The sequence below is a fragment of the Ammospiza caudacuta genome, chromosome 4 (genome assembly GCF_027887145.1).
Source record: "Ammospiza caudacuta isolate bAmmCau1 chromosome 4, bAmmCau1.pri, whole genome shotgun sequence".
NCBI lineage: Eukaryota > Metazoa > Chordata > Aves > Passeriformes > Passerellidae > Ammospiza > Ammospiza caudacuta.
This window is the reverse complement of record NC_080596.1, coordinates 9,709,825-9,735,266: the sequence shown is the minus strand read 5'-3', so window position 1 is coordinate 9,735,266 and position 25,442 is coordinate 9,709,825. Positions and strand designations below refer to the sequence as shown.

The 25,442-nt window shown below is 39.5% G+C and overlaps 2 protein-coding genes across 3 annotated transcripts in view; both read left to right on the top strand.

Annotated features, from left to right (window-relative positions):
* Window positions 1–2,038: 2,038 nt before the first annotated feature.
* LOC131556844 (radial spoke head protein 4 homolog A-like) lies at window positions 2,039–9,153 on the top strand. Its single transcript, XM_058803738.1, has 6 exons — window positions 2,039–2,271; window positions 2,733–2,967; window positions 5,263–6,012; window positions 7,235–7,373; window positions 8,200–8,317; window positions 8,934–9,153. The coding sequence occupies exons 1-6, from the start codon at window positions 2,039–2,041 to the stop codon at window positions 9,151–9,153; spliced, it is 1,695 nt and encodes a 564-aa protein (XP_058659721.1).
* A 1,090-nt stretch (window positions 9,154–10,243) lies between these two features.
* The window catches only part of CENPE (centromere protein E), a 37,783-nt gene continuing 22,584 nt past the window's right edge, over window positions 10,244–25,442 (top strand). For both annotated transcript variants that reach the window (XM_058803347.1, XM_058803346.1), the window contains exons 1-20: window positions 10,244–10,352; window positions 10,507–10,595; window positions 11,446–11,535; window positions 11,612–11,730; window positions 13,479–13,598; window positions 14,485–14,566; window positions 14,750–14,817; window positions 14,899–14,970; window positions 16,462–16,513; window positions 17,324–17,411; window positions 17,605–17,731; window positions 18,380–18,499; window positions 19,597–19,755; window positions 20,113–20,257; window positions 21,232–21,326; window positions 21,641–21,697; window positions 21,778–21,945; window positions 23,923–23,997; window positions 24,244–24,366; window positions 24,720–24,854. In XM_058803347.1, coding sequence (XP_058659330.1) covers window positions 10,297–10,352; window positions 10,507–10,595; window positions 11,446–11,535; window positions 11,612–11,730; window positions 13,479–13,598; window positions 14,485–14,566; window positions 14,750–14,817; window positions 14,899–14,970; window positions 16,462–16,513; window positions 17,324–17,411; window positions 17,605–17,731; window positions 18,380–18,499; window positions 19,597–19,755; window positions 20,113–20,257; window positions 21,232–21,326; window positions 21,641–21,697; window positions 21,778–21,945; window positions 23,923–23,997; window positions 24,244–24,366; window positions 24,720–24,854 — 2,040 coding nt within the window. In that variant the 5' untranslated portion in view covers window positions 10,244–10,296. The remainder of the gene's footprint in view (window positions 10,353–10,506; window positions 10,596–11,445; window positions 11,536–11,611; window positions 11,731–13,478; window positions 13,599–14,484; window positions 14,567–14,749; window positions 14,818–14,898; window positions 14,971–16,461; window positions 16,514–17,323; window positions 17,412–17,604; window positions 17,732–18,379; window positions 18,500–19,596; window positions 19,756–20,112; window positions 20,258–21,231; window positions 21,327–21,640; window positions 21,698–21,777; window positions 21,946–23,922; window positions 23,998–24,243; window positions 24,367–24,719; window positions 24,855–25,442) is intronic.

Genomic DNA, 25,442 nt, shown 5'->3' with positions numbered 1-25,442 from the left:
AAAAAACCTCTACAAGTAGAAACCCAGCAGAACCAAGTTTTTTTACCATGTCTTACCTGTTGGAATTATAGGAACAGAATGCAGAAACTTTTTAGTTCTTGATCCTTGTTAAGGATATGGAAAAGTATGTTCTGCTGCTCCTCCACAATGGGTCAGATTCCTCAATGATACTTCTAGCATTTACTCTCTCGGAATGTAACAGAAGTTTGCCATAGCTATTTCTTTTTTTTTTTTTTTTCTGGTTGCTTCTAATAAATAATATCATAAATAATATTATTTATATCCAAAATAAACCATACTTTTTAAAAGTTACATTAACTGATCCATCAATGACAGAGAAGTGTATTTTACAGTTCAGGTATTGCACTACTTTATTTAACACAACTTATAACATCCACAGGGCACTCAGCTGAGATTTTTACAGCACTGTATTGGTTTCACCTTGGCTGGATGACAGGTGCCCCCCAAAGCTGATTTTCTATCACTCCCTCTTTTGAACTGGAGAAGAAACACAACAGGTCAAGATGAGAGCAGGAAGATCATTCACCTATTACTGTCACTGGCAAAACAGACCTGCCTTGGAGAAACAGACCGAATCCTTTACCAAGGAAATCAAAGTAGGACAATGGGAAATAACACCAATTCTTTAAACAGTTTGAATACCGTTGCAAACAAAAGTTAACTCAGATTATGGCCACCTGTTGCCTTAATTCTTCACTTTCTTGACCTGTGACAGGACTGGAAGAAACAGCATGGAGCTGAGTCAGGGGAGGTTTAGGTCAGATACTAAGAAAAAGTTTTCCACCCAGAGGGTGGTTGAACATTGAAACAAGCTTCCTGGGGAAGTGGTAACAGCACTGAATCTGTCTGAGTTCACAAAGCATTTGGACAATGCACTGGGGCACATGGTGTGACTCTCAGGGTGTCCTGTGCAAGGCCAGGAGTTGGACTAAGTGATGGGCCACTTCCAACTCAGTAGATTCTATAATTCTCTTATTAACACTGATTATGCTTTCTATCTAAGCACCTTCATTCCAACTTAACTGCTTGGGGTCTTTTACCCTTGGATCCAGGAATAGAAAATCTTTTCTCTTAAAAGAAAAACGCTTGTACTCTACAAACAGCATATCACCACTAAAACACACATGAAAGCAATGAAGGCAAATTAACAACCTTTCAAAACAAGATTAAACTTTTGAAGAACCACTCTTTTGCTCTCAGCAGACAGCTGAAAGATTCATACCACAAACGTTCACGGGAAAGTATTGACAACATTTCATGGCTTCATAGAACAGGACTGGTTTGGGTTGGAAGGGACATTAGCCATCACCTACTTCTCACCTGATGCCATAAGCAGGGGCGCCATTCACTATACCAGGTTGCTTAGAACCGCGTACAGACCAGGCTCAAGCACCTTCCTTTCGCCATCACCCCGTGGGTCCCGGTGAAAGTAGCGAACAAGGGCTCAAAAGCGCTCTGGCAAGGGGCGCGGCAGCTGGGGCGGGTCACCGGGCTGCCCTCCCTGCCTGCGGCCGCGTTCCCCCGGTGACGCCCCGCCCGCCGCCGCCGTTGCCGCTGAGGGGCCGCGCGGAGTCCCCGGGCCGGGCCGGGCCGGGCCGCACCCCGGGCCCTCAGCGAGCCCCCGGCCAGGCCGGCCCGCGGGAAGCCGCAGCGAGCCCGCCTGTGTTCCGGACACAGCTCCCACACTGCTCACCCGGCCCAGCGCGGCCCCAGGCTGCCGCCCTCCTGAGCCCCAGACGTGGGAACCGGGACCGGCTCCCTGGGAATAGCGGGAGGTAAGACGAGGGCTGAGGGGAAGCATCACTCAGCCGCCCCAGGACCTGCACCGAGCGCAGGGGACGCGCCGGCCGCCCCGGACAGCACGATAAGCGCGGTGTCGGTCACCGAGCCCCGGTGTGCACCTCGGCCCCCCAGGGCCAGCAGCGCAAGGCGCTGAGCAGCTGCAGGTGCCAGCGCCAGCCATCAGCCAGAGACGCGCCGGGACAAGGCTCCCAGGGCACCGGGGGCACGGCACAGCATGGATCCGTCGCCAGAACCAGACCCTTCACACGAACCACATAGTGCCTACCCTGAAGATGCCTATGATGGTGGGCATGGCCCTTACCAACCACACGAACCGGGTTATGGTCTTGACCAGCCCGGATACAGCCCGTATGAGGATGAGATTCCCGATGCACAAGCCCGGATGCTGGCGATCAAGAATGCAAAAGCCTATTTACTGAAGACCAGCACAAAATCTGGCCTGAACTTGTAAGTCTGAAAAAGGATCACAATCAAATAGGGTAGGAACTATGAGTGGAGAGAAAGGTAAAAGGACAAAGGAAGGTACATATAGAATGGGATAATGTTATACATGCAATATTTCATCACTAGTGATACTTGCATACGAGTGTCCAACATCTTTCAGAAACAAAATCCCTATTGGAATTTTTAGAGAGTTCAAAAACAAATTTATAAGATTGAGAATAAGTTTAAATTCAGATTCAGCTCATAGACGGGGGTTATATACTAGAAATGGAGGATGGGAATGCTCTTAAGTATAATCAGACTACTTTTAACCCTAATTTGCCTCAAGGCTCCATGATCCCCTTTCTTCTGTTCCAATGATTTCTCCAAAGATCCAGATGATTAGCCTTTACTTTTTTTACTAAAAGTATAACTTTCTAAGACTTTTGCATAGTAAGCCAACAATATTTACATTTATATGACAGATATGATCATTTAGCTACTATACTGACCAAGATCCTGGATGAACAGCCCGCAAATACAGTAGACATAATTGAGACTATCAGCCAGGATGTGAAGTGGGCACAGTTTCGGAAAAAAATGGACACTCTTCGAGACGAACATCTGATCCCTCCAACATTTGAAGCTGCAGAAAAGTGTAAAGCTTTGTTCATCAAGGAAGCTGCAGAAGAAGAACATGAAGAACTAGATGAAGAAATGGTGAGTTATTATCAGAGTGAAACAGGTACCAGATATACCAGGGAAGGGGTGGGCAGATGCTGTGAAGGGGAAGGAGAAAGGAAGTTGTGCTCTTCGGCAGTGCTGCCTCTCCTGACCGTACAGATAATTGCAGTCACAGCACCGTGTAACATCTTCTCGGCTGAGCTCATCCCATGTCTAGTTCTGAAGAAAAACCCATCTGCTTACTTAGTTGAGATTTTTTCCTGATGTAAATCTAATATCCTGAGCTGTTATAATCAGAGATGTTCTAGAGGTGATAAACAGAAAGTAAGGTTTGTGACATCTCCCATATGCCAGTTCAGTACGGAATATTGCATCCAAGTTAATTTCTTTTTATAAAAGGAAGGTTTCTTTACCTAAAGTGACCATAATTCTTGATATATTCTTTAACATAATTCTTCTCGGAGATATATTCTTATTGACATATTCTTTGACAATATTGTGCACTGCTGCTGCTGTAAAATAGCAGAATGCAGAATGTTGTGATTCTTCCAGCTCCTGGTGCAGTTCCAGCCTGTCCTTCTCCAACTAAAACAAAATAGGGTTTTCATGGACAACTAATACAATTGAAAAGCCACTTCTTAAAACAGGAGTTTTGATTATTCAGTTGCTTATATGCAGAAGCATTTGTACCCAAGGAAAAATGAGAAATCTTATAATGAGAAATAAAAGACTATATTTAAGAATTATAATAGCCAAGGGAAATCATTCAACAAGATATTGATTTTCATATGAAGTTAACCAGTATATATTCAAATGAATCACCATTGCAGAGTATAAATACCAGCCACACAAGAGATAGTCCTTCATTTTTTCCATAGCTTGGTATGTATCTTACATTAACAGTATAAGATGCTGAAAATGGGAAAAAAGGTAGGGTATTTCAGAAAAGAATTCTGATTTTTTCATAATCCTATCAATCTTGCTTGTTTATAAGAAACCTGTCAGATCCAGAGAAATTCCATATGAAACTAGTACTAATTCTTCAAAATTCCCTACCCTGTCATGTCCAACTTCTAATAACTCTGTCTGTGTTATGTGATCACCTGCCCCCATAAAATGAGAGATGGGTGGTACAGCAACTGGAAATACTTAATTATTGACCTAGTTCTGCTTCCACTGAAGCCAGATGGAGTCTTACAATAGACTTTAATAACAGAGGGAGCAATAGTTTAAAAACTGCAGGGAGCTGTGTAGATTTCATTTTTCTCCCGGCTGATTGACGACCGGAGATAGCTCAGGGACGCCACTTGTAAGGTTTTCTGTGCTGTTTAGGTGGCCTGGAAAGGCCCAGGGATGGCCTTGAAGAGCTGACGCTTCAAAGGACGAGGAGAGACTTCTGATCTTGTCTCGGTCTCGGTGTTTATTAATTGTTTATCTAAAAGATATTCTTTCAGCCCGACAGAGGTCTGCACAGCAAGTCAGCCATGGGCACACTGCACAAGCCCCTGGGCGGTCACTTATCTTTATACCCGAAGTTACGTGTACAATATTTATCATTTTTTCCCCAATACCTTCTACCCTTATTAACCGGTGCACTTTTAGTAATAACCAATCCCAAAGTGCCACCACCACCACAGAAGATGGAGGCCAAGAAGAAGAAGAAGAAGGACAGGACACACCCCAATTCCTCCATCTTACTTCTTTAGACCCCCCTGTACCAAAATCCTAAACCCTGTGTTTTACACTTTAACTAACTTATCCCTTCACCATACACCCAGTGAATTCCTCCCAGTCCTCATACAGGTCTCGTCTCCTGTGTAGGATCAAAATCCTGCCACCAGACACTTCTGGCAGCATTCCAGGACTCCCGAGCCCCCCAAGGGTGGTCTCGGCCTCTCTGCACCTCCATCCTGAGGTGCTGAGATCCCACAAGCTGCAGTATGCCAAGCAACATTCACCCCAGAGAAATGTTGTTGCTCTGGTGCCTAAATATATAAAATCTATATTATCTACAACACAAGGCAACACAGTGTCACCATTTGCAGGCATCAAAGGCCTCTTAGCTGACATGCCCTAGCACTGAATCCCTTGTAAATCTTGTGTAAGAATGCTGACTTTCCTTATTTTGCAGTAATTAGGAGTTTAAATTTTGAAATCCTGCGTTCTAAGAGCTGCCGTTCATCTTCTCATCTTTACCACTAAAAGACTTTTAATTTTTCTAAATGATAGTAAAAAAAGTAGTGAATGAATGTCTGCAAAGCACTTTGACATGATGAGTGGCACTACAGGAAAGTGAAGTATAATTATCTAACTCTGAATCTTCTTTCCTAGGGAGAGCCTGCTCTACCAAATGTGATGGAAACAGCCTTTTATTTTGAACAGGCTGGAATTGGCCTGAGCAAAGATGAATGCTATTACATATTCCTTGCCTTTAAAAACCTAATTAGTGTTCAGCCAATCCAGACCTGTCGCTTCTGGGGCAAAATTTTGGGCCTGGAAATGAACTATATTATTGCTGAAGTACAGTTACGGGAAGGGGAAGAGGAGGAGGAGGAAAGAGAAGAGGAAGAAGAGGAAACTGTTGCAGAAGAAGAGAAAGAGATGGGTGAGGGTGAGGAAGAAATGGAACAGAAGGAAAAAGAACCTGAACCACCAAAGTCCACCTATAAACCCCCACCTGAGATCCCAAAAGAAGCAAATGGGACTGGGACGAATAAATATGTCTATTTTGTCTGTAATGAGCCAGGAAAACCCTGGGTGAAGTTGCCTCCAGTGACACCAGCCCAGATTGTCTGTGCCAGGCAAATCAAGAAGTTCTTCACTGGTCGCTTGGATGCTCCTATTGTGAGCTTCCCTCCTTTTCCTGGAAACGAGGCCAATTACCTGCGCGCACAGATAGCGCGAATCTCAGCGGGAACCCACGTCTCTCCCACTGGGTTTTACCAGTTTCCAGAGGACGAAGAAGAAGAAGAAGGAGGAGATACATATGAAGAAAACCCTGAGTTTGAGCCTCCTCCTGTGGCTGAAATGGTGGAGTCCCTGGCCATGTGGGCACACCATGTCAAGGGCATTCTAAAGCAGGTGTGTCCAGCATAGCTCACGTGGGCCTTGGATGCTGCTCACACTGCAGTGCTTGTGGGGTAACAGAGTGTGAGTGACACTCCTCACCTGCACATGCAAACTATTCACCAGAAATGGTGTTGGATTGAAAGATTTTTATATAGAAAATGCATTTTATATCATATATAATACCAAAATATCTTACACATAAAACATGTACTTTTATATGTTATATAACATATAACACACATATATATAAAACATATATACATGTTATATAGTACATAAATATCTTGCATGTATTTACATATACCATCTATTTTTATGTATGTATATATATATATATATATATATATTTAGGAACCCTCTGGATTTAGTACTTTTTCCAATGATGTATGCTTGAGATTGAAGCCTGTCTTTAAATAACAGTATGGAGCTAGGCCCTGATAGATAACAATAATTTCTTGCAATCTTCTGTATTAGGTGTTCTGCTCTGAGATCCTTATTTGATTAAAATGTTTAAAATTCTCTTTTGTTGGGTAGGATGCTAAAACCCAGACAGCTTGTGGTTGTATGCTAAATGAAATTTACATGGTGTTTTCCTCTGGTTAATTTTTTGTTTTATACTTTCTGCTGTGAAACATTTGAATGAAAAAATCTTTAAAGCATGTTCTATCAGACTAGTGCTAGAAAGAGGTATTACTAATTTGGTTTTTATTGCTGGATGATTTGATGGCCAGTCTTCCAATTCAAGAATGCTAGTGTAAAATAACAGCAAATTATAGGAAATAAGGTTTAAACTTACTACCAGCAAAACAGTAGTTGTAAAAAATAAAATTAGTATGCAGTAGAATCTTAAGAACATTTTGTTACATTCCTCTGACTGGCAGCCAAATAACAAGGCATATTTTAAAAAGAAGGAATAAGTCCATAGTTTGCAGTATCTAGTAATCTAGCAAGGATATAAACCAAACTGGCCAGGAACTGAAGAATACAAAATGGCAAAAAGCTGATGACAGCACTATAAGGTTATTCTCAAACAGTAAGCAGGAATGAATGAGGGGAACATTCTGCCAAGAGGATACAATATTTTGTTAACAATATTCCAGTTAAGGAATATATATTTTTCTTCTCCCTATTCTTTAACTGTGTGTGAGTCTGAGTCAATTGTTTTAACTAGTTTTAACTTGCATTCTTTCAATGATTGTTACATGTATTTATTACTTTTCCACATCAATTATAGGGTCGCTGTGTTTGGATTAATCCTGCTCAAAAATCAGAGGAAGATGAAGAAGAAGGTGAAGAGGAGGAAGAGGAGGAGGAAGAAGAGCGCCAGGAAGAAACAGGACAACCCCTTCTTACTCTGATCTCTGAAGATGAAGGTATTCTTCATGGAATATGAATTTTATGATAGAGAGTCACTAGGATTGTTGTCATTTAGCAGTAAATATTTGAAGTTAAACACTGACACTTCTTGGAGCAATATACTTTGCCTCTCTAGGGTAAACACGTTCTTTCACAAATCAAAAGCAAAATGGTTAATAGTATTGACATTAAAGCTGAAATAATCAGGTTTACTAGGCAACCATCTTGTTGAGATTAAAAGGAAAAAATAATTTAGACTTGTCATGTTATTGCAAGTTCAAAACAGCTTACTACATGAAATACACTCAGCTATTTTTATCTCATCTTTTTAGGAAAAAAGAAAAATGTATGTTTATTTGTAAGTAAATGGAATAATTAATATGTACACACATACACTGATATACATTACTTTTATAAGAATTTAGATCTTTTAACATATCCCTGCAGCAAATCACAGGAATAAGGGAGCCTCAATATTAGATTACATCAATATTTGATTATTTTTCTACTCTCCATTCTTTAATCAAGGTGAAATATAGCTATACAATTTATCTGTTAGTGATAGAAAGTCCTTAACAAAAGACCCAGGGGTGAGTGCTACTGAATTTTTTCTGTACGTGGGGGGATCTATCAGCATTCCTGTGCAACCTACCCCTCATGCAAACCACCTGTTGGAAAATAGTGCCTACACTTAGTGTTTCTGACTTCTGGCTCTTTCTGTAGTGCAACTTAACATAAACCTTGCTTGAATTCTGTGCAAGTCTTGTAGCTCAGGCTTAAGTATTTTGTAGAGGCTCATCAAGTTCATTTATTCATAGACAGTATGTGTTTGGCTGTCTCCAGGCATGAAAAACATCCCTGCTTGGACAGCTCAGGCTTCTACAAACCTGATCCCAGAATATTCAATTGCAATCCTGCAGTCTAACCGATGGCCTGGAGCTTATGCCTTTGCATCTGGCAGGTGAGAGTCCACCTGACATGATTACAACACTGACTGTATGTGCTACACACAGGTGCCTCTCTAATGCAGGCAGAGTTACTTTATTATTAATTCATTAACTGAGTTCCAGCTATTCCAGAGACTGATGGAGAAGGCCACTTAAATATGCACAGCAATAGTAAATAGGTATTTAAGACTGAAAACAATTAATTATTGGAAAGGCTGGCATAAAGTTAACAGATGTAAATGCTGAATTAGTATTTGAGCACAGTCCTTGATTTAAACATATACTCTTGTGTTTGTGGGACTTTTTACAAAACCAGCTGCATTCTGTGGTTCTAATGTTTATTTGCTTGCACTACACGTGGTTATTACCTCCATGTAGATTTCCACGACACAGTCATTCCAGTACACAGTACTACAGTGCAGTGCAGTGACACTTCATCATTTTAAACAGAAGATGTATTAATAACCATTAGCGCAGTTAAAAAAAAGAGGTGCTGTGCTTAAAATTCTTCTGCGATAGGATATCTGCACCACAGTGACTCCTTGCACAGCAGAGTAAGGATGCCTGATGGTCTCTCTGCTAATATTTTGCCAGGGGGTGAACATGTGATCTGTCACTTCTCTTTCTCAGGAAATTTGAGAACATCTACTTCGGCTGGGGTCACAAATATAATCAAGAAAGCCACACTCCTGCACTGCCCCCACCAGCAGAAGCAGAATTTCCCAGTGAGCCAGGAATCACTGAGGCAGCAGATCCCACTGTGGAAGAGGAGCTGGCTTTCAAGGCTGCGCAGGAAGAAGCCTTAGCCGAAGCTGAGGAAGAGGAAGAAGAGGAAGGGGAAGATGATTAAAATATGGAAGAAAACAGATTGTTTTAAAAGTTTGAACATAAAAAGAGTTTTCATAACGTAGTCATTTTTTTGCTGACCTCAAAAGAAATTATTTTTGAGTGTACCTTCTTTTTTGATTTTTGTAGGCTTTTCTTTGCAGCTATATTCCTCTCCTTCCCCACCCCTAAACCTGTCCACACTGGCATGAAAGCTTTTTCTGTTTGACTAAGCAAACATAGTCTGCTTCCTAAAATGATGCTGCTTTGAACAAAGAACTACCACCCACAAGATGTTCACACTGTTTTTCTAGCCCTCACTTCATTACGTATATACATTTTACTTAAATAAACCTTTTTTGAAATCCCATGACAATGTCGCTCTTATGTGTAAAACCGTACTATTCAGAGTCAGTGGGCAGCCTGTTGAGGCACTGGGGTCTGAGTGCACGGCAGTGATACCACTCATCACTGACTTTGGGGGCTGCACCTCCAATCCTGGGCTCAGTTCTCGGCGCCTCGCTGCAAGAGACATGGGGATGCTCGATCGCATCCAGAGAAGGGCAGTGGAGCCGGGGAAGGGTCTGGAGCACGAGTCCCGTGAGGAGCGCTTAGGGAGCTGCGGGTGTTTAGCCTGGAGGAGAGGAGGCTCGGGGGAGACCTCATCCCTATATACAAGTGCCTGACGGCAGGGTGTAGCCAGGTGGGGGTTGGCCTCTTCCCCTCAGTCACAAGCGACAAGAGGAAGCAGCCTCAGGTTACACCAGAGGAGGTTCACACGGTAGATTAGGAAAAAATCCTTAATGGAAAGGACTCCCAGCCTTGGGACGACTGCCCAGGGAGGCAGCGCAGTCACCGAGCCTGGGGCTGTTTAAAAGGCCGGCAGCTCTGGCTGTGAGGACAGCGTTCGGTTCCCCGGCCGCTGCCATCCGGCAGACGGGGCGGGGGGGAAGGTGTCTCAGGAGACTGCTCCTGGCCGCGCTTCCCTAGGCCGCCCCCCCTCACCTCCCCGCCAGCTCGTGTGAGTGGTACGCTCCACGCACGGCGTGCGTCCCTCACGGCCAATAGGGAGCGGCTGCAGGCGCAGTTCAAACTTCGGCGGCGGTTGGGGCGGGCGCTCCCGGCTCCGTCTCTTGTTCGGGCCCCGCTTCTCCTGTCCCGAGCGGGCATGGCGGACGAGGGCGCCGTCACGGTGTGCGTGCGAGTGCGGCCGCTCATCTCCAGGTGAGCCGGCAAGGGAGGCTCTCTTCACAGCCCTGGGTGCCGCCGTCCCCCACAGCTGGGCAGGGAGGCGGCCGGAGGGGTTCGGGGTAAGGGGCCCGCGTTTTGGGGGCAGAGTCCTCGCCCAATAAAGGTAACACAATGTTTCTTCTTTTAGAGAAAATGCCTCAGATAAAGTGTCCCTGCACTGGAGAAGTGAGAATAATACTGTTTCCGACGTGAGTGGTACCAAAACATTTAGTTACGGTAAGAATGTGAAAGCAGTTGCTTTACGAAGATGCTTATGCGGAACTTTGCTACTGTTCTCTTGAACGTGTCGACTGTGGTGAATGCCCTGAGCTTCTTGAAATGCCCCCCAACCTTCCCAGCTTCGTAATGCCCAAGGAGGGTCATTGGGGCACGCAGGATTTCTGGTGCAGGTAGCACTGGGATGTGCTTTTGAGGTCAGCTTCCTGATGGAACTTACTTTCTCTGTTCTGGTTCATGCCATATTGGCTTTGGGACACATCTTATTGATCTGGAATCCAGTGACAAGTGGACCAAACAAGGGCTAGTCCAGAGCATTTAGGGGGAAGGGTATGGGAGAACACAGTCCCAAAAGTGACTAGTGTGAATGTGGGATCCTCATAACTAGCTGGCTCCCTTTGAGTCTTTTCCTACTGATCAACTCTACTCGTTAATATGAACGTAGCCACTACAAATATTTTTCCCAAAATACAGATTCAGTAAAAGCATGCCCGAGGCTAGGAGTTTAACAATTAACCTGTCTTGTCAGGCTTACCATCCTTGTAGATAAATTAGCCAAAACCTTTTAGGATTAAATAGGATGACTGTTTAACTGTGTTCTTAATTCTTAGGGTTTTTTTACTTGTCTATTATCTGTGCATTGTGTCTTTTTTTATTTTGTGTTTAACATTTATTTTAAAACTAAATTTTAAAAGCTTGCATTAGTGCTACTACAATGATATTGATATTGGAGCTAACCTGCAGATGATTATGCAAATGTACTGGATTTGAGGTCAGCAATACTGAATGACAGCTTGTTTTGACTTGCAATAGCGTGGATTCACATCCTTTTTTTTGTTTTTGTTTTAAGATCGTGTCTTTCACTCAAGTGACAACACTCAGCAGTTGTATGATGGTGTAGCTGTTCCAATTATACAGTCAGCTGTGCGAGGCTATAATGGTAAGTTTTAAAACTGTTCAAAAAACTTTTGGAATGTATTTCAGAGATACTTAGTGAAACTTAACTATCTTTCTAGGCACAATTTTTGCTTATGGACAGACTGCTTCAGGGAAGACTTACACAATGATGGGGAATGAAGATTCTGTGGGCATTATCCCTAAGGCAATTCAACATGTGTTCAAAATTATTTGTGAGGTGAGCAATTCTATTAAATTGAAGTGACTGAAAGGGCTAGTAATACTTGTGATGGTTACATAAAAATTAATTTTAGTATCAAGAGGCTTATGAAGGAACTTAACTTGTATTGGACTAAATGTTGCAGTTACTTTGCCAGCCTGGCAAAGACGAGCCAGGCTCATCTTTTGTTTTCAAACAAAAAGCTAATGGGGACTCTATTAGTTAAAATCAAATCAGAACAAAACTGAGGAGGGTTCTGAGACATGAAGAGTCAAAAAATTAACTTTGAGTAGAACCTTAACCTTCCAAATATGTTAAACTGATTACAAATACAAATATGGACTTGTCAGGACCCAAGACATCCCTCTGGCTGTCCTGAGCAGCCAAGATCCCTGCCAGGGGTCTCAGAGACCCTGGCACAGAGCCCAAAATGCCTGTGGTTTTGATTATGACCCGTGGAGCAAATTACCAACCTTACGTGAAGACCAGCAAGCCACAACAGTTTAGGTAGAATAACAGTGAAGTTATCACAGGGTGGAAAAGTAGATTTTAGGGTTTTTGGGTATGGGGGTTCAGGAGGTAAGATGGAGGGAAATGGGTGTGTCCAGCCTTTCTCCTTCTTCTTGGCCTCCATCTTCTGCAGCGATGTTGGCACTTACAGATTGGTTTAGAGTAGAAGCTCACTGTCTAACATAGGTGATGGGCATTGGAAAGCAATTGTAAACATTATACACGTAGTTTTTAGTATAAAGACATAACACCACCCTGGGGGCAGGCAGAGCGCCTTAGGCTGGCTTGCTGAGCTGACCTGGGCAGGCCAGGAGAAAATTTTTACACGTAAGATAAAATAAACAACCTTGAGACCAAGAAATGAAGAGCCCTGACTCCTTCAAGCACCGGGCTGGGAAAAGAGACTTTGAACTTCTCTCAGCGTCACTCTGACACGCCAATGATCCCGACAGGGACTCACTTATTAATGTGGTAGATAAGATAATGTGAAGCTTTGTGGTTATTCTGCTATTTTAAAAGTCTGAAAAACTAACAATTAAAGACTTTTGTTTTTTTTTTAGTGGGAAGACTATGACACTATATTTACTTATTTCAGGCTTACAAAAGAATTGCTAATTGCTCAATATTAATAAAAGTAAGGAGAAAGTGTACATTAAAACAGTGATTTCTAAAACAGGATTTGCAGAGTGCTTGCTTCTGTCTAGAGGGTTTCAGGTAGTTGTTACCAGTGAAGTGAAATGGTCACTGCTCCTTTAAGGAGGTGCAGAGTATCCTTAGAGGGTTTATAGAAGTAACTAAAGGCAAGAAGATTTTTCTGGAGTCCATTGTGCAGCCTTTCCTCATTCCAAAATTCTCTACCAAGGAGGCAGGGGAAGAAGCAGCAGCAGCAAAGTAAATCCAAGCAAGCAAAGAGAGAAGACAAGGTTTACAGAGAGGAAAGAGCCTAAGCAGGAGGAAATTGGTTATGGAAATGGCATTTAAGTAGGAGAACTATTGTCATGCTTCTGTTGGGCAGTTATCTTAATTTAATAACCTTAGAAATGGTATACCATTAATGCAGCTGGAAAGAGAGATAGAAGAAAAATTATTCTGTCTTGTTTTATGCTAATGTATAGCAAGGATGAAGGGAAAGAAGTCTCTGAAACAATATCCAAACTTTTAACTCAAATGTAAGAATATTTGTATTAAAAGATGTCCATCAGTTAGTCTGTTAATTTGTTTGATTTTTTTTTTTTCCTTCCCCCTTTCAACATTAGATTCCAGACAGAGAATTCCTGCTAAGGGTTTCATACATGGAAATCTACAATGAAACAATTACTGATTTGCTTTGCGATAATAGGAAAAAGAAGCCCCTGGGAATTCGTGAGGATGTTAATGTAAGTGGATGTTATGTATAAGTACTGGATCTGCTTGGAGTAAAAGAAGTTTGGAAAAAAAGCCTTCAGAAGCACCCAGTGGAAAACTTTCCTAGGACAAACTGTGTAATTGTATCTTCAGCATTAGCGGAAGAACATTTGATGTAGCAGAATAACAACAGTGACTTTGGGTTTGCTACTGCTAATTCATCTTTGTAAATCTTTATAAAAGTAGACTTAATCCTCAAGGTTTCCAGGATGATATATTTTATTTAACTTTGACAGTAAAACCTCAAGAATTGTTTAGTTAAGCTCTATGTGTTTCAAGTTTCTGACAGATATACAGAGTTACTTTAATATCATCTTTGTATCATCTAGCAAGTGGTATACTGCTGTGATCATAGAATAACCATGTGACTAGAACTATTCAGTAAGATCACTATAGAAAAAGAATCTGTATTAATGCCATCTTCAGTTTCTTTATAATGTAAGGTTTTGTAGGAAATAAAAATTGCTGGTGTGGGTTTTGGGGCATTTTTTCCTTTGGCTCCCTTAAATAGTCATGGTTTTGGAACATAGGAAGAAGGGAAATTTATCAGTTGTATAAATATGTTCTTATAAGAATTACTGAGAAATATACTTCTAAATTCCCTCAGAAAATGACAAGGATATTTCACACAGCCCTTCTGTTTTTAGGAAACTTTCTAAATCTATTGTTTGATTCTCTAGACAACAATTGCCTTTGACAATTTTGGTCAAAGTCTAAACTTTACCCATCTCTTGTGTTTAGAGAAAAAAGACATTCAGCTGTTGAATGAATACCATAATAATTGCTGGTAATGTTTACTTTATGTATTGAAGTGTGTTTTGGAGTTCAGTAAAATTTATTACTGTGCTTATTCTGTAGAGGAATACATATGTAGAAGATCTGATTGAAGAAGTGGTGGTTTCCCCAGAACAAGTTATGGAATGGATCAGAAAAGGAGAAAGTAAGTATTTAGACCATGTCAGCTGATAGCATGAACAAGTTTTGGCTAATCAGGTATACTTAGAACCATGGGATATCCCTTTGGCTTTATATTCATAAACCAAAGTTTTTCAGAGAGTTTTAAAATTGTGCTTTTTGTCTATCAGATTATAAGCAGAAGTATTCTAATGTTGATTTTTGGCAGGAAATCGCCATTATGGAGAAACAAAAATGAATGAACACAGCAGCCGTTCTCACACTATCTTCAGAATGGTAAAAACTGCTTCACTACTGGGAGTGGTTTTATTGTTTTCAAAGTAACAAAAACTTCATTGCACTTCATTGTATTTCTAGATCATTGAAAGCAGAGAACGAAGTGACCCTGCAAATGCAAATTGTGATGGAGCAGTCATGGTTTCCCACTTGGTAAATGTCTATTTAATACCTTCTTGGAGTACAGGTTAATAAGAGAATTTGCTGTTACTGCTTGTTTGAGAGACTAATGGTACTTCATAATGTCTTACAAGAGCTCTTTGTTGTTAACTCTGACAGATGTTTCTTAAGTATAGAGGGAGACTCCTGTGGCATTATCTAGAGCAGATGTTCCCACCAGAGGGAGTTCTACATGAGAATTACTCATGCTGGATTGGGTAGTGTTATGTGTTATGACCTTCTTGGAGCATAAGGGACTATGTCAGAGTGCTCTTGCATTTTGTTAAATAAATCTTCCCTACAATTGTTTCTGACCACTGACAAGTCCAGTGAAATAACCTGTAAAATGGGAAACCTTAAGACTTCCCTTATCCTCAAATTTAGTTTCTTGTTAAAAGAACATATGGCCTACATCTGCAACGGCCAAAAGATTCATTTTTTTTCAGCAGTAACCCCTCTTAGCATCTCTTTGGTATATGAAATACCACAAACTGGGGGGAGTACCACTGGACATATCTAGAGTAATGTTAAGCCTTTTCTACAACCTTTTCTTGATTCTTATAAAATTATCTGAAACAACAGGAATGGAACCAATATGAAACTGTTTGAGCCTGCTAAAATCTGATGAGCACTCTTACTCAGAATTGGAAATAGCATTAAGTTAATCACATGCATTGTGGAGAGAGCTTTCTGTTCTGGCTTCATGTGAAAAAGATCTGGGGTCTGAGTGTAAACACTGCTTGTGCAGTATCTCAACAAACTAATACCTACTTTTTGTGCTTACCATAACTTAGGGTATCTACTCTTCCTGCTCTGCCCTTCTGCCCCATCTCCGTTCCAACTGACTTTACAGTAACCATGAGTAACAGGGGTGATGGGAGAGGGATTTTGGCCCTCTTGGTCTGCTGCTGCTTAGTGGAGTTAGTACAGGATTTTACTCCTCTGAAGCAAAAATTAAAGTGAGGGCTAATTGCTTATTATGGAGTGCCATAATGTTCTAGTTGGCTTTTAACCAGGTTTGGAGTGAGGCTTTTCCTCTGGTAGTTCATTTATTTTCCTTATCTCCACAATGATAGGCAAGGAGAGACACACAGCCAGCTCAGGACAGGACACTAGATCATCTCACCTAGGCTCTTTCCCATGAAAGATTCCTACAGCTGGATTAGTAGTTAACACTTCTGTATTGAGAAACTGTTTCTCTTTTTGCGACCAAGGGTAGAGGTTGTTTGTTGCACTGCGAGTTTGAAGCACTATTTGGGGTGGAATAATAGAGTTCATACAAACTTACTCCACACCCTTATGTACCTTTGAAAGTATTGGTTGTGTGTAGTAGCTATGCATTAATTCCAGTAATGACAGACACTTTACTTTCTTTTTTTGAAGGTTAACTTTACTTTATGAAATTCTTAGCAGAGATTTAGAATTATGAGGATTTAAAGTGAATTGCCTCAGAACTAACCAGTGAAATATTTGATGCATTTGCAGAACTTGGTAGATCTGGCAGGCAGTGAAAGAGCTAGTCAAACAGGATCTGAAGGTGAGTATTAAATGAGGCTCCACTAACAACAGTCTGTTAATTAACCCCTATGAGAAACTATGATAGGAAATTATTTGATCCATGTGCTATTATGTTATTTACGGTTTATAAATAAGACCTTTTCCCCTTGGTAGGACAGGATCTACTCAGGAAAATACTGTAAATGCTGTAAAGTGCAAATAGTTAAATAGTAATATGCCTTTTCTAGAATTGCAGGCCCAGCAACAGTCCTGCACTGAGCTAATACAATGGGGATCACTCAGTGTAGATGCACCTGTAATAACAAAATCACAATAAGCTTTTTAGGGACCTGTGTGTCAAGGTGAAGAGGGAATAGATGGCTCGCTCTTTAGTTCAGAGGAAGCTCACCTGTTAACAGTGACAGCATGAAGCTGCACAAAAGTGCCTTCATCAGAAAAAAGTGATCTGAGAGGGACACAAGTAGTAGTGTCTCTTACAGAGTGACTAACCTAAAACTTGTATCTAAGTCAGGTATGTTGTATGTGTAAATGTGGGCATTTGCAAAATTGAAACAGGAAGCAAAATTATAGTTCTTTTGGCCTCAGATGCTTACTAGGTAAAAGTTCCAAATGTTTATTTTTGGTTACTGTTTTATTTCAAAATTTGGCTATCATAAAGGATTGGGTACTGTCTGCTACTGGGTCAATAGTGCATTGTGGCACTTAAGGTTTAACTCTTGGACAACCAATCTCTCTGAGCATAACATAGCACAAAAGCTTGACAGGTTGCAAATGTGTCTTAGTATTGTTATAAATTTAAAAGAGTCCTAATAAAATGTGTGGTACCTAGGTGTTCGACTGAAGGAAGGCTGCAATATAAATCGGAGCTTGTTCATTCTGGGTCAAGTTATCAAAAAACTTTGTGATGACCCCTCTGGGTAAGCAACTGTTTGTACACCTATTATAAGATAAGGTGCTGCTAAACTAAGCACCTTAAACTAAATTAAAATCCTTTCTTTATAACCTTATGTAGATAACTGTTTCACATAACCTATTACCTCTAGAAAATGTATTTATCATGCTTATGCAGAAATCTAACTTTTTTTGTTGTTGTTGCCTCTTTTGTATTAGCTTCATAAATTACAGAGACAGCAAGCTGACTCGAATTCTGCAGAACTCCCTTGGAGGAAATGCTAAAACAGTTATTATTTGTACAATTACTCCTGTTTCTTTTGATGAGACACTCAGCACTCTTCAGGTAAAGCTTCTCACCTCTTCTCCAGCACTAGTAATTGTAGACAGGTTTAAGGAGTGGAAATGTAATCTGCTGGATCTTTAATGACTTGGTTCTTCTGAAGGGCTTCTGTAAACTCAGAATTTGAAATACTTTTTGTATACAGCATCTTTTCCCAATCATCTTGTGCTAGGTTGTCTACCTAGAGCTTTTTGGAAGTTGGAACTTCCAAAACTCAAAGCTCCTTCTCTCACTTTGCAGGCAGGAGATAACTACTTTTATCTCATTTGCCTTTTCCAAACCTAGTTAGAGAAGTCTTTGCTAGCACAAGATGTTAGGCACTACAGGAATTGAACTGTTAATAAACAGTATACATTCTGTAGGTAAGATTGTCCCCCTTTTTGATGATCTTTTCAGCTTTTTATTAAATAAATTGGGATACTCTTACTTGTTATGCCTCACGTTTTAGATATTAATATCAAGAAGGGAAAACTGAACCTTTTCAAAGCTTAGAAGACATTAAAAATAAGCTAATTCAAATACTTGTGTCCTATTATATGTTGCTCTTTATCTAATAAACTCTCCCTTTAATTCTGTTGGGAAATATGGGACAAAATAAGTCTTTTAGATATTTGTTCTTCAACTATTATCCATGAAAGACTGTTCTTCCAGTTTGCCAATACAGCCAAAGGAATGAAGAATACACCAAAAGTCAATGAAGTTCTTGATGATGATGCCCTCCTGAAAAGATACCGCAAAGAAATTCTGGACTTGAAAAAGCAGCTGGAGGAAGTATGTAATAAACTTAAATAAATCAATCCTTAGTACTGATAGCTATTTGGAGACTAGCTGTTTTAAACCAAAACCAGTTAAATTTGGAGTAGGTGAACTCTTTGAAGTGGTATTTGCCATTTTTATTGAGAGAATAAAAATTGAATAGGTGATGAATAGTCTAGAAGAACTAATGATAGTCAACATCTGTGTGCAGGCTAAGGCTGATTGAGATCAACTGACAGAATTGTTAACTGGTTACATCTAATTAGTTGGTTAACATAATTAAGAAATAAAAATTTGTGATGTGTTATAGCACACTTTAACTGATCAAAAGAAATAACAAATCATATAATTAATGATCAAAACAAATCATATAACTAATTAATCTAAGAAGTGATTGAATGTCTAAGATCCCAACTTCATATAATTTCCTTCCTTATTGATGTCTAACTTCAGTTTGAGTTGCAGAAAGTTGCAACTGCATGAATATCACTGGCAAAATTTAGGTCATGTATTGGTGGAAGTTGCATTTAGAAAATGAACAATAGTAACTTCTCACCAAACTATGTAGTCTTTGATGTTTCTCCTTCTCTAAAAATCTATGGAGCTGCGAAAGAATCTTGCAAGTCTTGTTAGACCACAGATAATAAAACAAAGCACAGGAAAACAGTGCTGACTGTACTGTTCTAGTGCATTAAATCAAAGAATCCATGTTTTTGTTGCAAACTATAAATATCATTAGAAAAAAATTTAGAACAATTATGTCTTATTTTTAATGATAATGAATTTGCAGCATGAACTTGGGAGTATGTTTTTTATCTTCTGTGATAGCAGGTAGTAGTTACATTTGGGAGAATGCTCTTTTTATACCTAGAAAAATCTGAGGCTGTGTTGTTTCTGGGAGTTTTGACCACTTTTAAATACTCAGTCTACAGTCAAAATGTAGACTTAAACTACAGACTAAACTGTCATTTTCATTCTAAAAGATTAAAGACTTCTAGACTTAAAGGAGTATATGTGTGTAGTTGTTTTTAAGTATCAGGAATTGTGTATCTTCTGTAGGAGTGATTTCTCCTCTTAAGATGTCAGTGTAATTACTATTCTCTTTTTGGAAGGTATCTTCAAAAACTCAGATTCATGCAATGGAAAAGGACCAACTGGCCCAGCTGTTGGAAGAAAAAAATTCTCTTCAAAAAGTACAGGAGGACAGAATACGAAACTTAACTGAGATGCTGGTGACTTCTGCTTCCTTTGCCTCAAAAGAGAAAGTTAAAGTAAGCACCTGTTCAGATCTTAACCTGATAACTCTAAAATACTTTGCAAAAAGTGACATTACATACATAGGTTTATACTGACGATGAAGAGTAAGTGTATGATGGGTAATTTTCACTCTTTTTTCATATTTTTAAAGGGCTAATTTTTAAATTCTGTCAATTCAGAATTTAAATTGTTGCCTTGTGGTGAATAGACTGCAGGGACTTTTTTGCTTTCCAACTAATTTTGAGAAAATGGCAAAATGCTGTCTAGTTAACTGGTGATACAGGTACTGATACAGAGCTAGCCTGAGGCAACATTTACTCTCTGCCTAGTGGTTTGGTTTTATCCTTTTTTCTGTAAATATTTTTTTAAAGGCCAAGAGAAGAAGAAGAGTTACTTGGGCTCCTGGTAAAATAAACCAGGCAAACGTGAGCTTTTTTGAAGACTTTGAAAATGCAATGCCAACTGAAACAAAGAAAATGAAGTTGTCTCTGCCAGCAGTACCAGATGTGGAGGATTGTAAGTAACTACATGGTCTTTGAGGTCCTATCCAACCCAGACCATTTTATTTCATTTTCTGTAGAATTCCCAATAAATAACTTTGCAAGCACTGCATTACATTCCCCCAAGGGAATAAGTTGATCCTTTGATAGCACAAATTAAAAAACAAAGTAACCACACTCCAAGGGTTGATGTACACTTTTCAATGAAAAGTGCTTCTGCTACCCCAACTTCACTTGATATTGAGCTTTTAATTCTTTAAACCAAAAGGGAAAGCTGTGAGGTAAATGGCAGGGTCTATGAACACTTGCCATGCAGCCTTCCCCACACCCCCTAGTATTTTGGGAAAGTGTTCTTTAACAGACTATCCATTTCAACCCATGTTCTTTTCCCAAAAATGGAGAGGTGTGTGTAAAATCCCCCAATCCTAAACAAGAATAGGAAGTCATTACTCAAAAGTCAGGTTGAGACAGAAATTCAAGGATTCATAAGGAGTGAACTGAAAATTGGAAAAGAAATTTTCTAAGAAGATTGAACTGAACACAAGAGGACAATTTAGCAGTATTGTTGCTGAATTACATCTTACATCCTTATTACCTCTCCTGTCAAACATGTATTTGCTTGTAAGTGGACTGTTCTGGGCTTTTTTTTTCTGCATGAGGGTGGGGTGCTTTTTTTCCTTATATCTTGCAGGGTATTGTTGAGTGGCTCTTTCCTTGACACTCAAACTTCTAGTCTGTACTTAACCATATATTCTGGATTTGATTTAGACTTCGTGATGAGATGGTCAACATGAGTGTAGGGATTGGACTTCAGTGGTGTTCCCTTTCAAAACAGAAAGTCATGAGAGTCAGAAGTCTTATCTTACTCTGTGTGCTGTGGTTTTGCCATTGAATGATTGTTTCCAATGTGGTAAAATTATTTTAGGAGAAAATTTTTGATGCTTAGTTTAAAATCTACTGGTACTTTTGTTAATACATCTTTCTTTTCAGCTACCTTAGAGAATTCTGGGTATGACAGCCATTGCCTGATGGTTCCTGATCAAATTTCAGAAGAAGATTGGATTGCTGGTCCTAACATGAATTGGGTAACATCATAATCTGTTTTGACTTTTTGATACTTCACATATGCCTAACATGCTTCTCAGTAATATCAGCCTTACTCTTCTGTAGAACAGCAGTGTTCTGTGTCTGCAGAATTATTGAAACTGGCTAGAAAGTCTCTTGGAATCTCTGTGAAGCTGTGGGATGGTTCTGTGCTTCTGTGGGTTTGTGGCAAATGATCCAGTCAACACTGGTCTTTAAACAGAATTAGCTATGTGCAAAGACAAGCAACAAGGAATATAATAGTCCACTTGCTTGATCTTGTCGATCTGCTAACTGAGGGTGTTTCTTTTTCTAGACCCAGAAAGACTTTGAAGAATCTGTGCAACTCTGTGAAGCATTAGCACTAGAAAAGGTAGGTCTGTTCTGAATTTTCTAGAAATAAGGCTGGTATTGCAGCAACAGCTTCTGAAGTTTCTTGTGCCACTTCTTCAGGATATTGCTGTAAACGAGGTCAACGTCCTGCAAGCTAACTTTGATAATCTAGTGCTGGAAAATGAGCAGTTGAAGTCAGAAATAAATGAACTGAAAGAGAAACTGAAGGAAAAAGCAGAAATAGATGAATTTGAAGCACTGGAAAAGCAAACACAAAAAGATCATGAGGTAAGGTGCATTGAAATAGAGACAGATAAATCCTCTATGCCCAAATGCTATCTGGAGTTCATTCAATGTACATAGCCTTGCATGCTGATTCACAAACAGATGGTGTTATAAGCTACATTCAGCAACAGAATGAATGAATGAACCCAGGATTTAAACTGGATTTACTTGGAGTGTAGAATTCAGACAAATTTTTGGAGAGTTACATACTGAAGCCTGGTTAAACATGTATTTATGTGTATTTGTATATGTTATTTTTATAAATCTGTGATCTGAATTTCACTCTAAACTTCTGTGTGGCAGTTATCTTGCTGCTTAAATACATTTTAGAACTGTTTTGAAGTTCAGGTATGGTTGCTGAACCGTATTTCCTATATTTCTTGTGTGAAACATCTTGTCTTAAATTCCAAGATAGTTCATTTTGGTAATCCATGAACTACATGAGCATTAACTTTGAACATATTATTTAGCTTAGTCGTGAAATTATTTTAAAACAATAGTAAGAATAGCAATAGTAAAAGCAAACATTGTATTTTGTGCCAGGAAGTCACAAAAAATGTGATGTTATCTACTGGATAACTTAGAATATAGGAAATGCTGACTTTCAGTTCTCTTCACTCTTTGTGTGGTTACTAGAGATGTTCCTTGTTTATCCAATTGTTTATGCTCTGATACTATAGCCTAAGATACTTGTATTAGCTTCTGCCTGCTTAAAGGCTGGACTGTGAAATAAGTTATGGCAAAAAGAACCCCAGACAAAACCAGTAACTTGAGGTCTTGAGACATGGATGTATTGTTCCATTTCTTTCCTGATACCTTTCTGGACATGACTTGTGCACATTAGTCTGTGTAATATCTTCTGATCATGACACTAATGCTGAAGTTTGTTACATGCTTTTGCATTTTTATTTCAGGCCACAATTTTAAAATGTCACTGCTTATTTGCATTGTGTTCCCAACAGTGATTTACAGATCTTAAAGAAATTTGCTCTATAAAATATTACCATTTAACTTGTATTTAAGATTCTATTTAGAAGACCCTTTGTATGTTCTATCTTCCTTAGCTAATGTTTAACAAATCCTAAGTTAGTTTTCCCTGCAAAGTTTTTGGGTATCTAATAGACACCGAAAACCAAAGTTTTTGGGTGTCTAAAGTAGCTTCCATTGCAAGAACTGCTTTTTAAATTATTTGTTTGCAGATATCTGATGACAGTCCATAAAATGTAAACATTTATTGATACCCATGTAGTAGATTACTTGTAGCAATACTGATAGGTCACATACATTACCAAATACATTAGATTAAATATATCAGTTTATAAAGGTAAACAACATAGGAATGCTCACAGGAGGGTGCTTGTTTTAAAGCTTTTCACTAATATTAAATTTGCAGATTGAATTTTCTTACCTTTGCTTGTGACTATACATAAGTACTTGTAGATGAGTGCTTATTGTAAAACTTTCCTAACACAGACCAATAGAAAGAAGTGGAAAAAGCTTCTAACTGAACTACTTGTGGCTTCTTTCAGAGAATGCCATTGAATGTGTTCATGGCTTGTTTAAGTTCCATTTTGGCATCTTCTCACTCCTGTCAGTGAATAGATTAAATCATAAATATCTGCACTGTGTTATAAAAAGCTGCTTAACATGACTGGACTTTGAAGTGTTGTGTCTGTACAATTTCTGCATTAATTGCTTTGATCACATTGCTCTTGCTTTTCAAACTATTGCAGATTAAATTGTACTTGAATCCTTTCTAATTACTGGGGAGCTAAAACACAGAGCTTTGCATCTCACATATCCACTTTGAAAGAATATGCAGCATCTTGCTTTGTAGCTGTTTAAGTAGATGTGTGAGTATACACTAATAAAAAAGAAAACACAAGATAGACTGGCTTGTTTTCATGGTGTTGGCAGCTAAAGCTACTGGTGTGGGTGCTTTTAACATCCTCTGCAATTTTGCTTTAATTTGCTCCACAGATTCAACTAATGCATGAAATTACCAACTTAAAGAATCTAATTTCAAATGCTGAAGTGTACAATGAGGAACTTGAGGTGAGCCTCTCCATGAATCTACAGATAGTAAGACTTTTGTGAAATGTGCTTGGTTTGTTTAGCTTAAAATACCATATCTGCTGAGGCCAAGCTAGACATCATTGTGCTTGGGGTGGATATGGCTAAGAGGGGGATATGGCTAAGAACCATGAATGCTTTCTGTGTAGGTTTTGATAAATTCGGATCTGAAAATCCAAACTGAGCACTCCAGTCTTCTTTCCTCCTTTCTTCCCCTCCAACTTTTAGGCAGAAATAAATTCCAAACTGGAACAGCTGAAGGAGAAAGAGAACAAAATAAAAATATTACAGAATCGTGTGGAAGAACTACAAAAAGCAGAAGTGGAAAAAAAGGAGACATCTTTTGCACTGGTAAACTTGATTTTTCTACGGGGTTGAGAGACTATTTTGTTCTTCTGAGTTGGATTAAATTTAGGTATAGCTTGGTATGATGAACATCTGCTTCACTACAGGTCTTGGGAAATTTTGTTTTACAAAGTTTAAAATGTAATTACTACATATCTTACAGCAGTAGTCTGGAGGAGTCAAGCTATGAGAAATGCTGCTGTTTATCCTGTCTCTCAAACAACCTGCTACTCTTCCTCTTAAAGTAAACCTAGTGGGTTTTCTAAGCCTGCACTTACATCTTAACCACATTAAAATGAGCACATTAAGTTTATAATGGCTCTGTCGTGTTTTACTTCTTTAAGTGTTGTCTTTTTCAGGGAGATTGTGATAAACTAACTGAAAAAATTCAGCAGCTGAATAAATCCCTCTTAGACAGTGAAACCATAGCCTTGGATGCCAAAAAAGAATCTGCTTTTCTCAGAAGTGAAAATTTGGAGTTGAAGGAGAAGATGGCAAGTACATGTTGAACTGCATTTATAACTGCACCCAATGCTGTTAAGGGCCTGTCTGCTTCCAGGCTTGTGAAGGAGGCCATCAGTGTGGTGGAACACTCATCATTAGCTTTCTCCAAATACTCTAAGTAATACTTTTATTATGCAATTTGTGCAAAATGGGTCTTCAGGAAAGAGATAAAAAGAAAGTAAAGGCTTTTTCCATAGGAGTGGGTGGTTAGTTTTAAGTTTACCAGGAGGGAGAGAGAGAGATCAAAGAAGCAGTCTTTAGTGCATTATTAGGACATAAGACTTCAGACCTAATTTTACCAGAGGACAAAGGAGAATAAGAGATGTGGACTCAGAAGTGGGATGGAGCTTACTTTGAGCTTTCCAACAGTAAAGACAAAATAGTAGCAGCAGTTGTGGCCCTGAACTCGAAGGCATGTTTTCCTAGAGGACTCTGACAGGAATGCAATTAAGTTGTGCCTTAGTCTGCCATATTTATCAAGGTCAAAGCTGGTCAGAGTGACAACAGAAAATGTACCAGATGCATTATTTAAATGTCAAGTACATAGACTTTTACTCTGTGTGACTTCTATGTTGTAT

What these genes read in the sequence shown, in the direction of transcription:
- LOC131556844 (XM_058803738.1), top strand. Translation starts at nt 2,039, where the DNA reads ATGGATCCGTCGCCAGAACCAGACCCTTCACACGAACCACATAGTGCC. An exon ending in TCTGATCTCTGAAGATGAAG is followed by an intron (nt 7,374 to 8,199) that starts GTATTCTTCATG and finishes GGCTGTCTCCAG; the next exon opens with GCATGAAAAACATCCCTGCT. An exon ending in TATGCCTTTGCATCTGGCAG is followed by an intron (nt 8,318 to 8,933) that starts GTGAGAGTCCAC and finishes TCTCTTTCTCAG; the next exon opens with GAAATTTGAGAACATCTACT.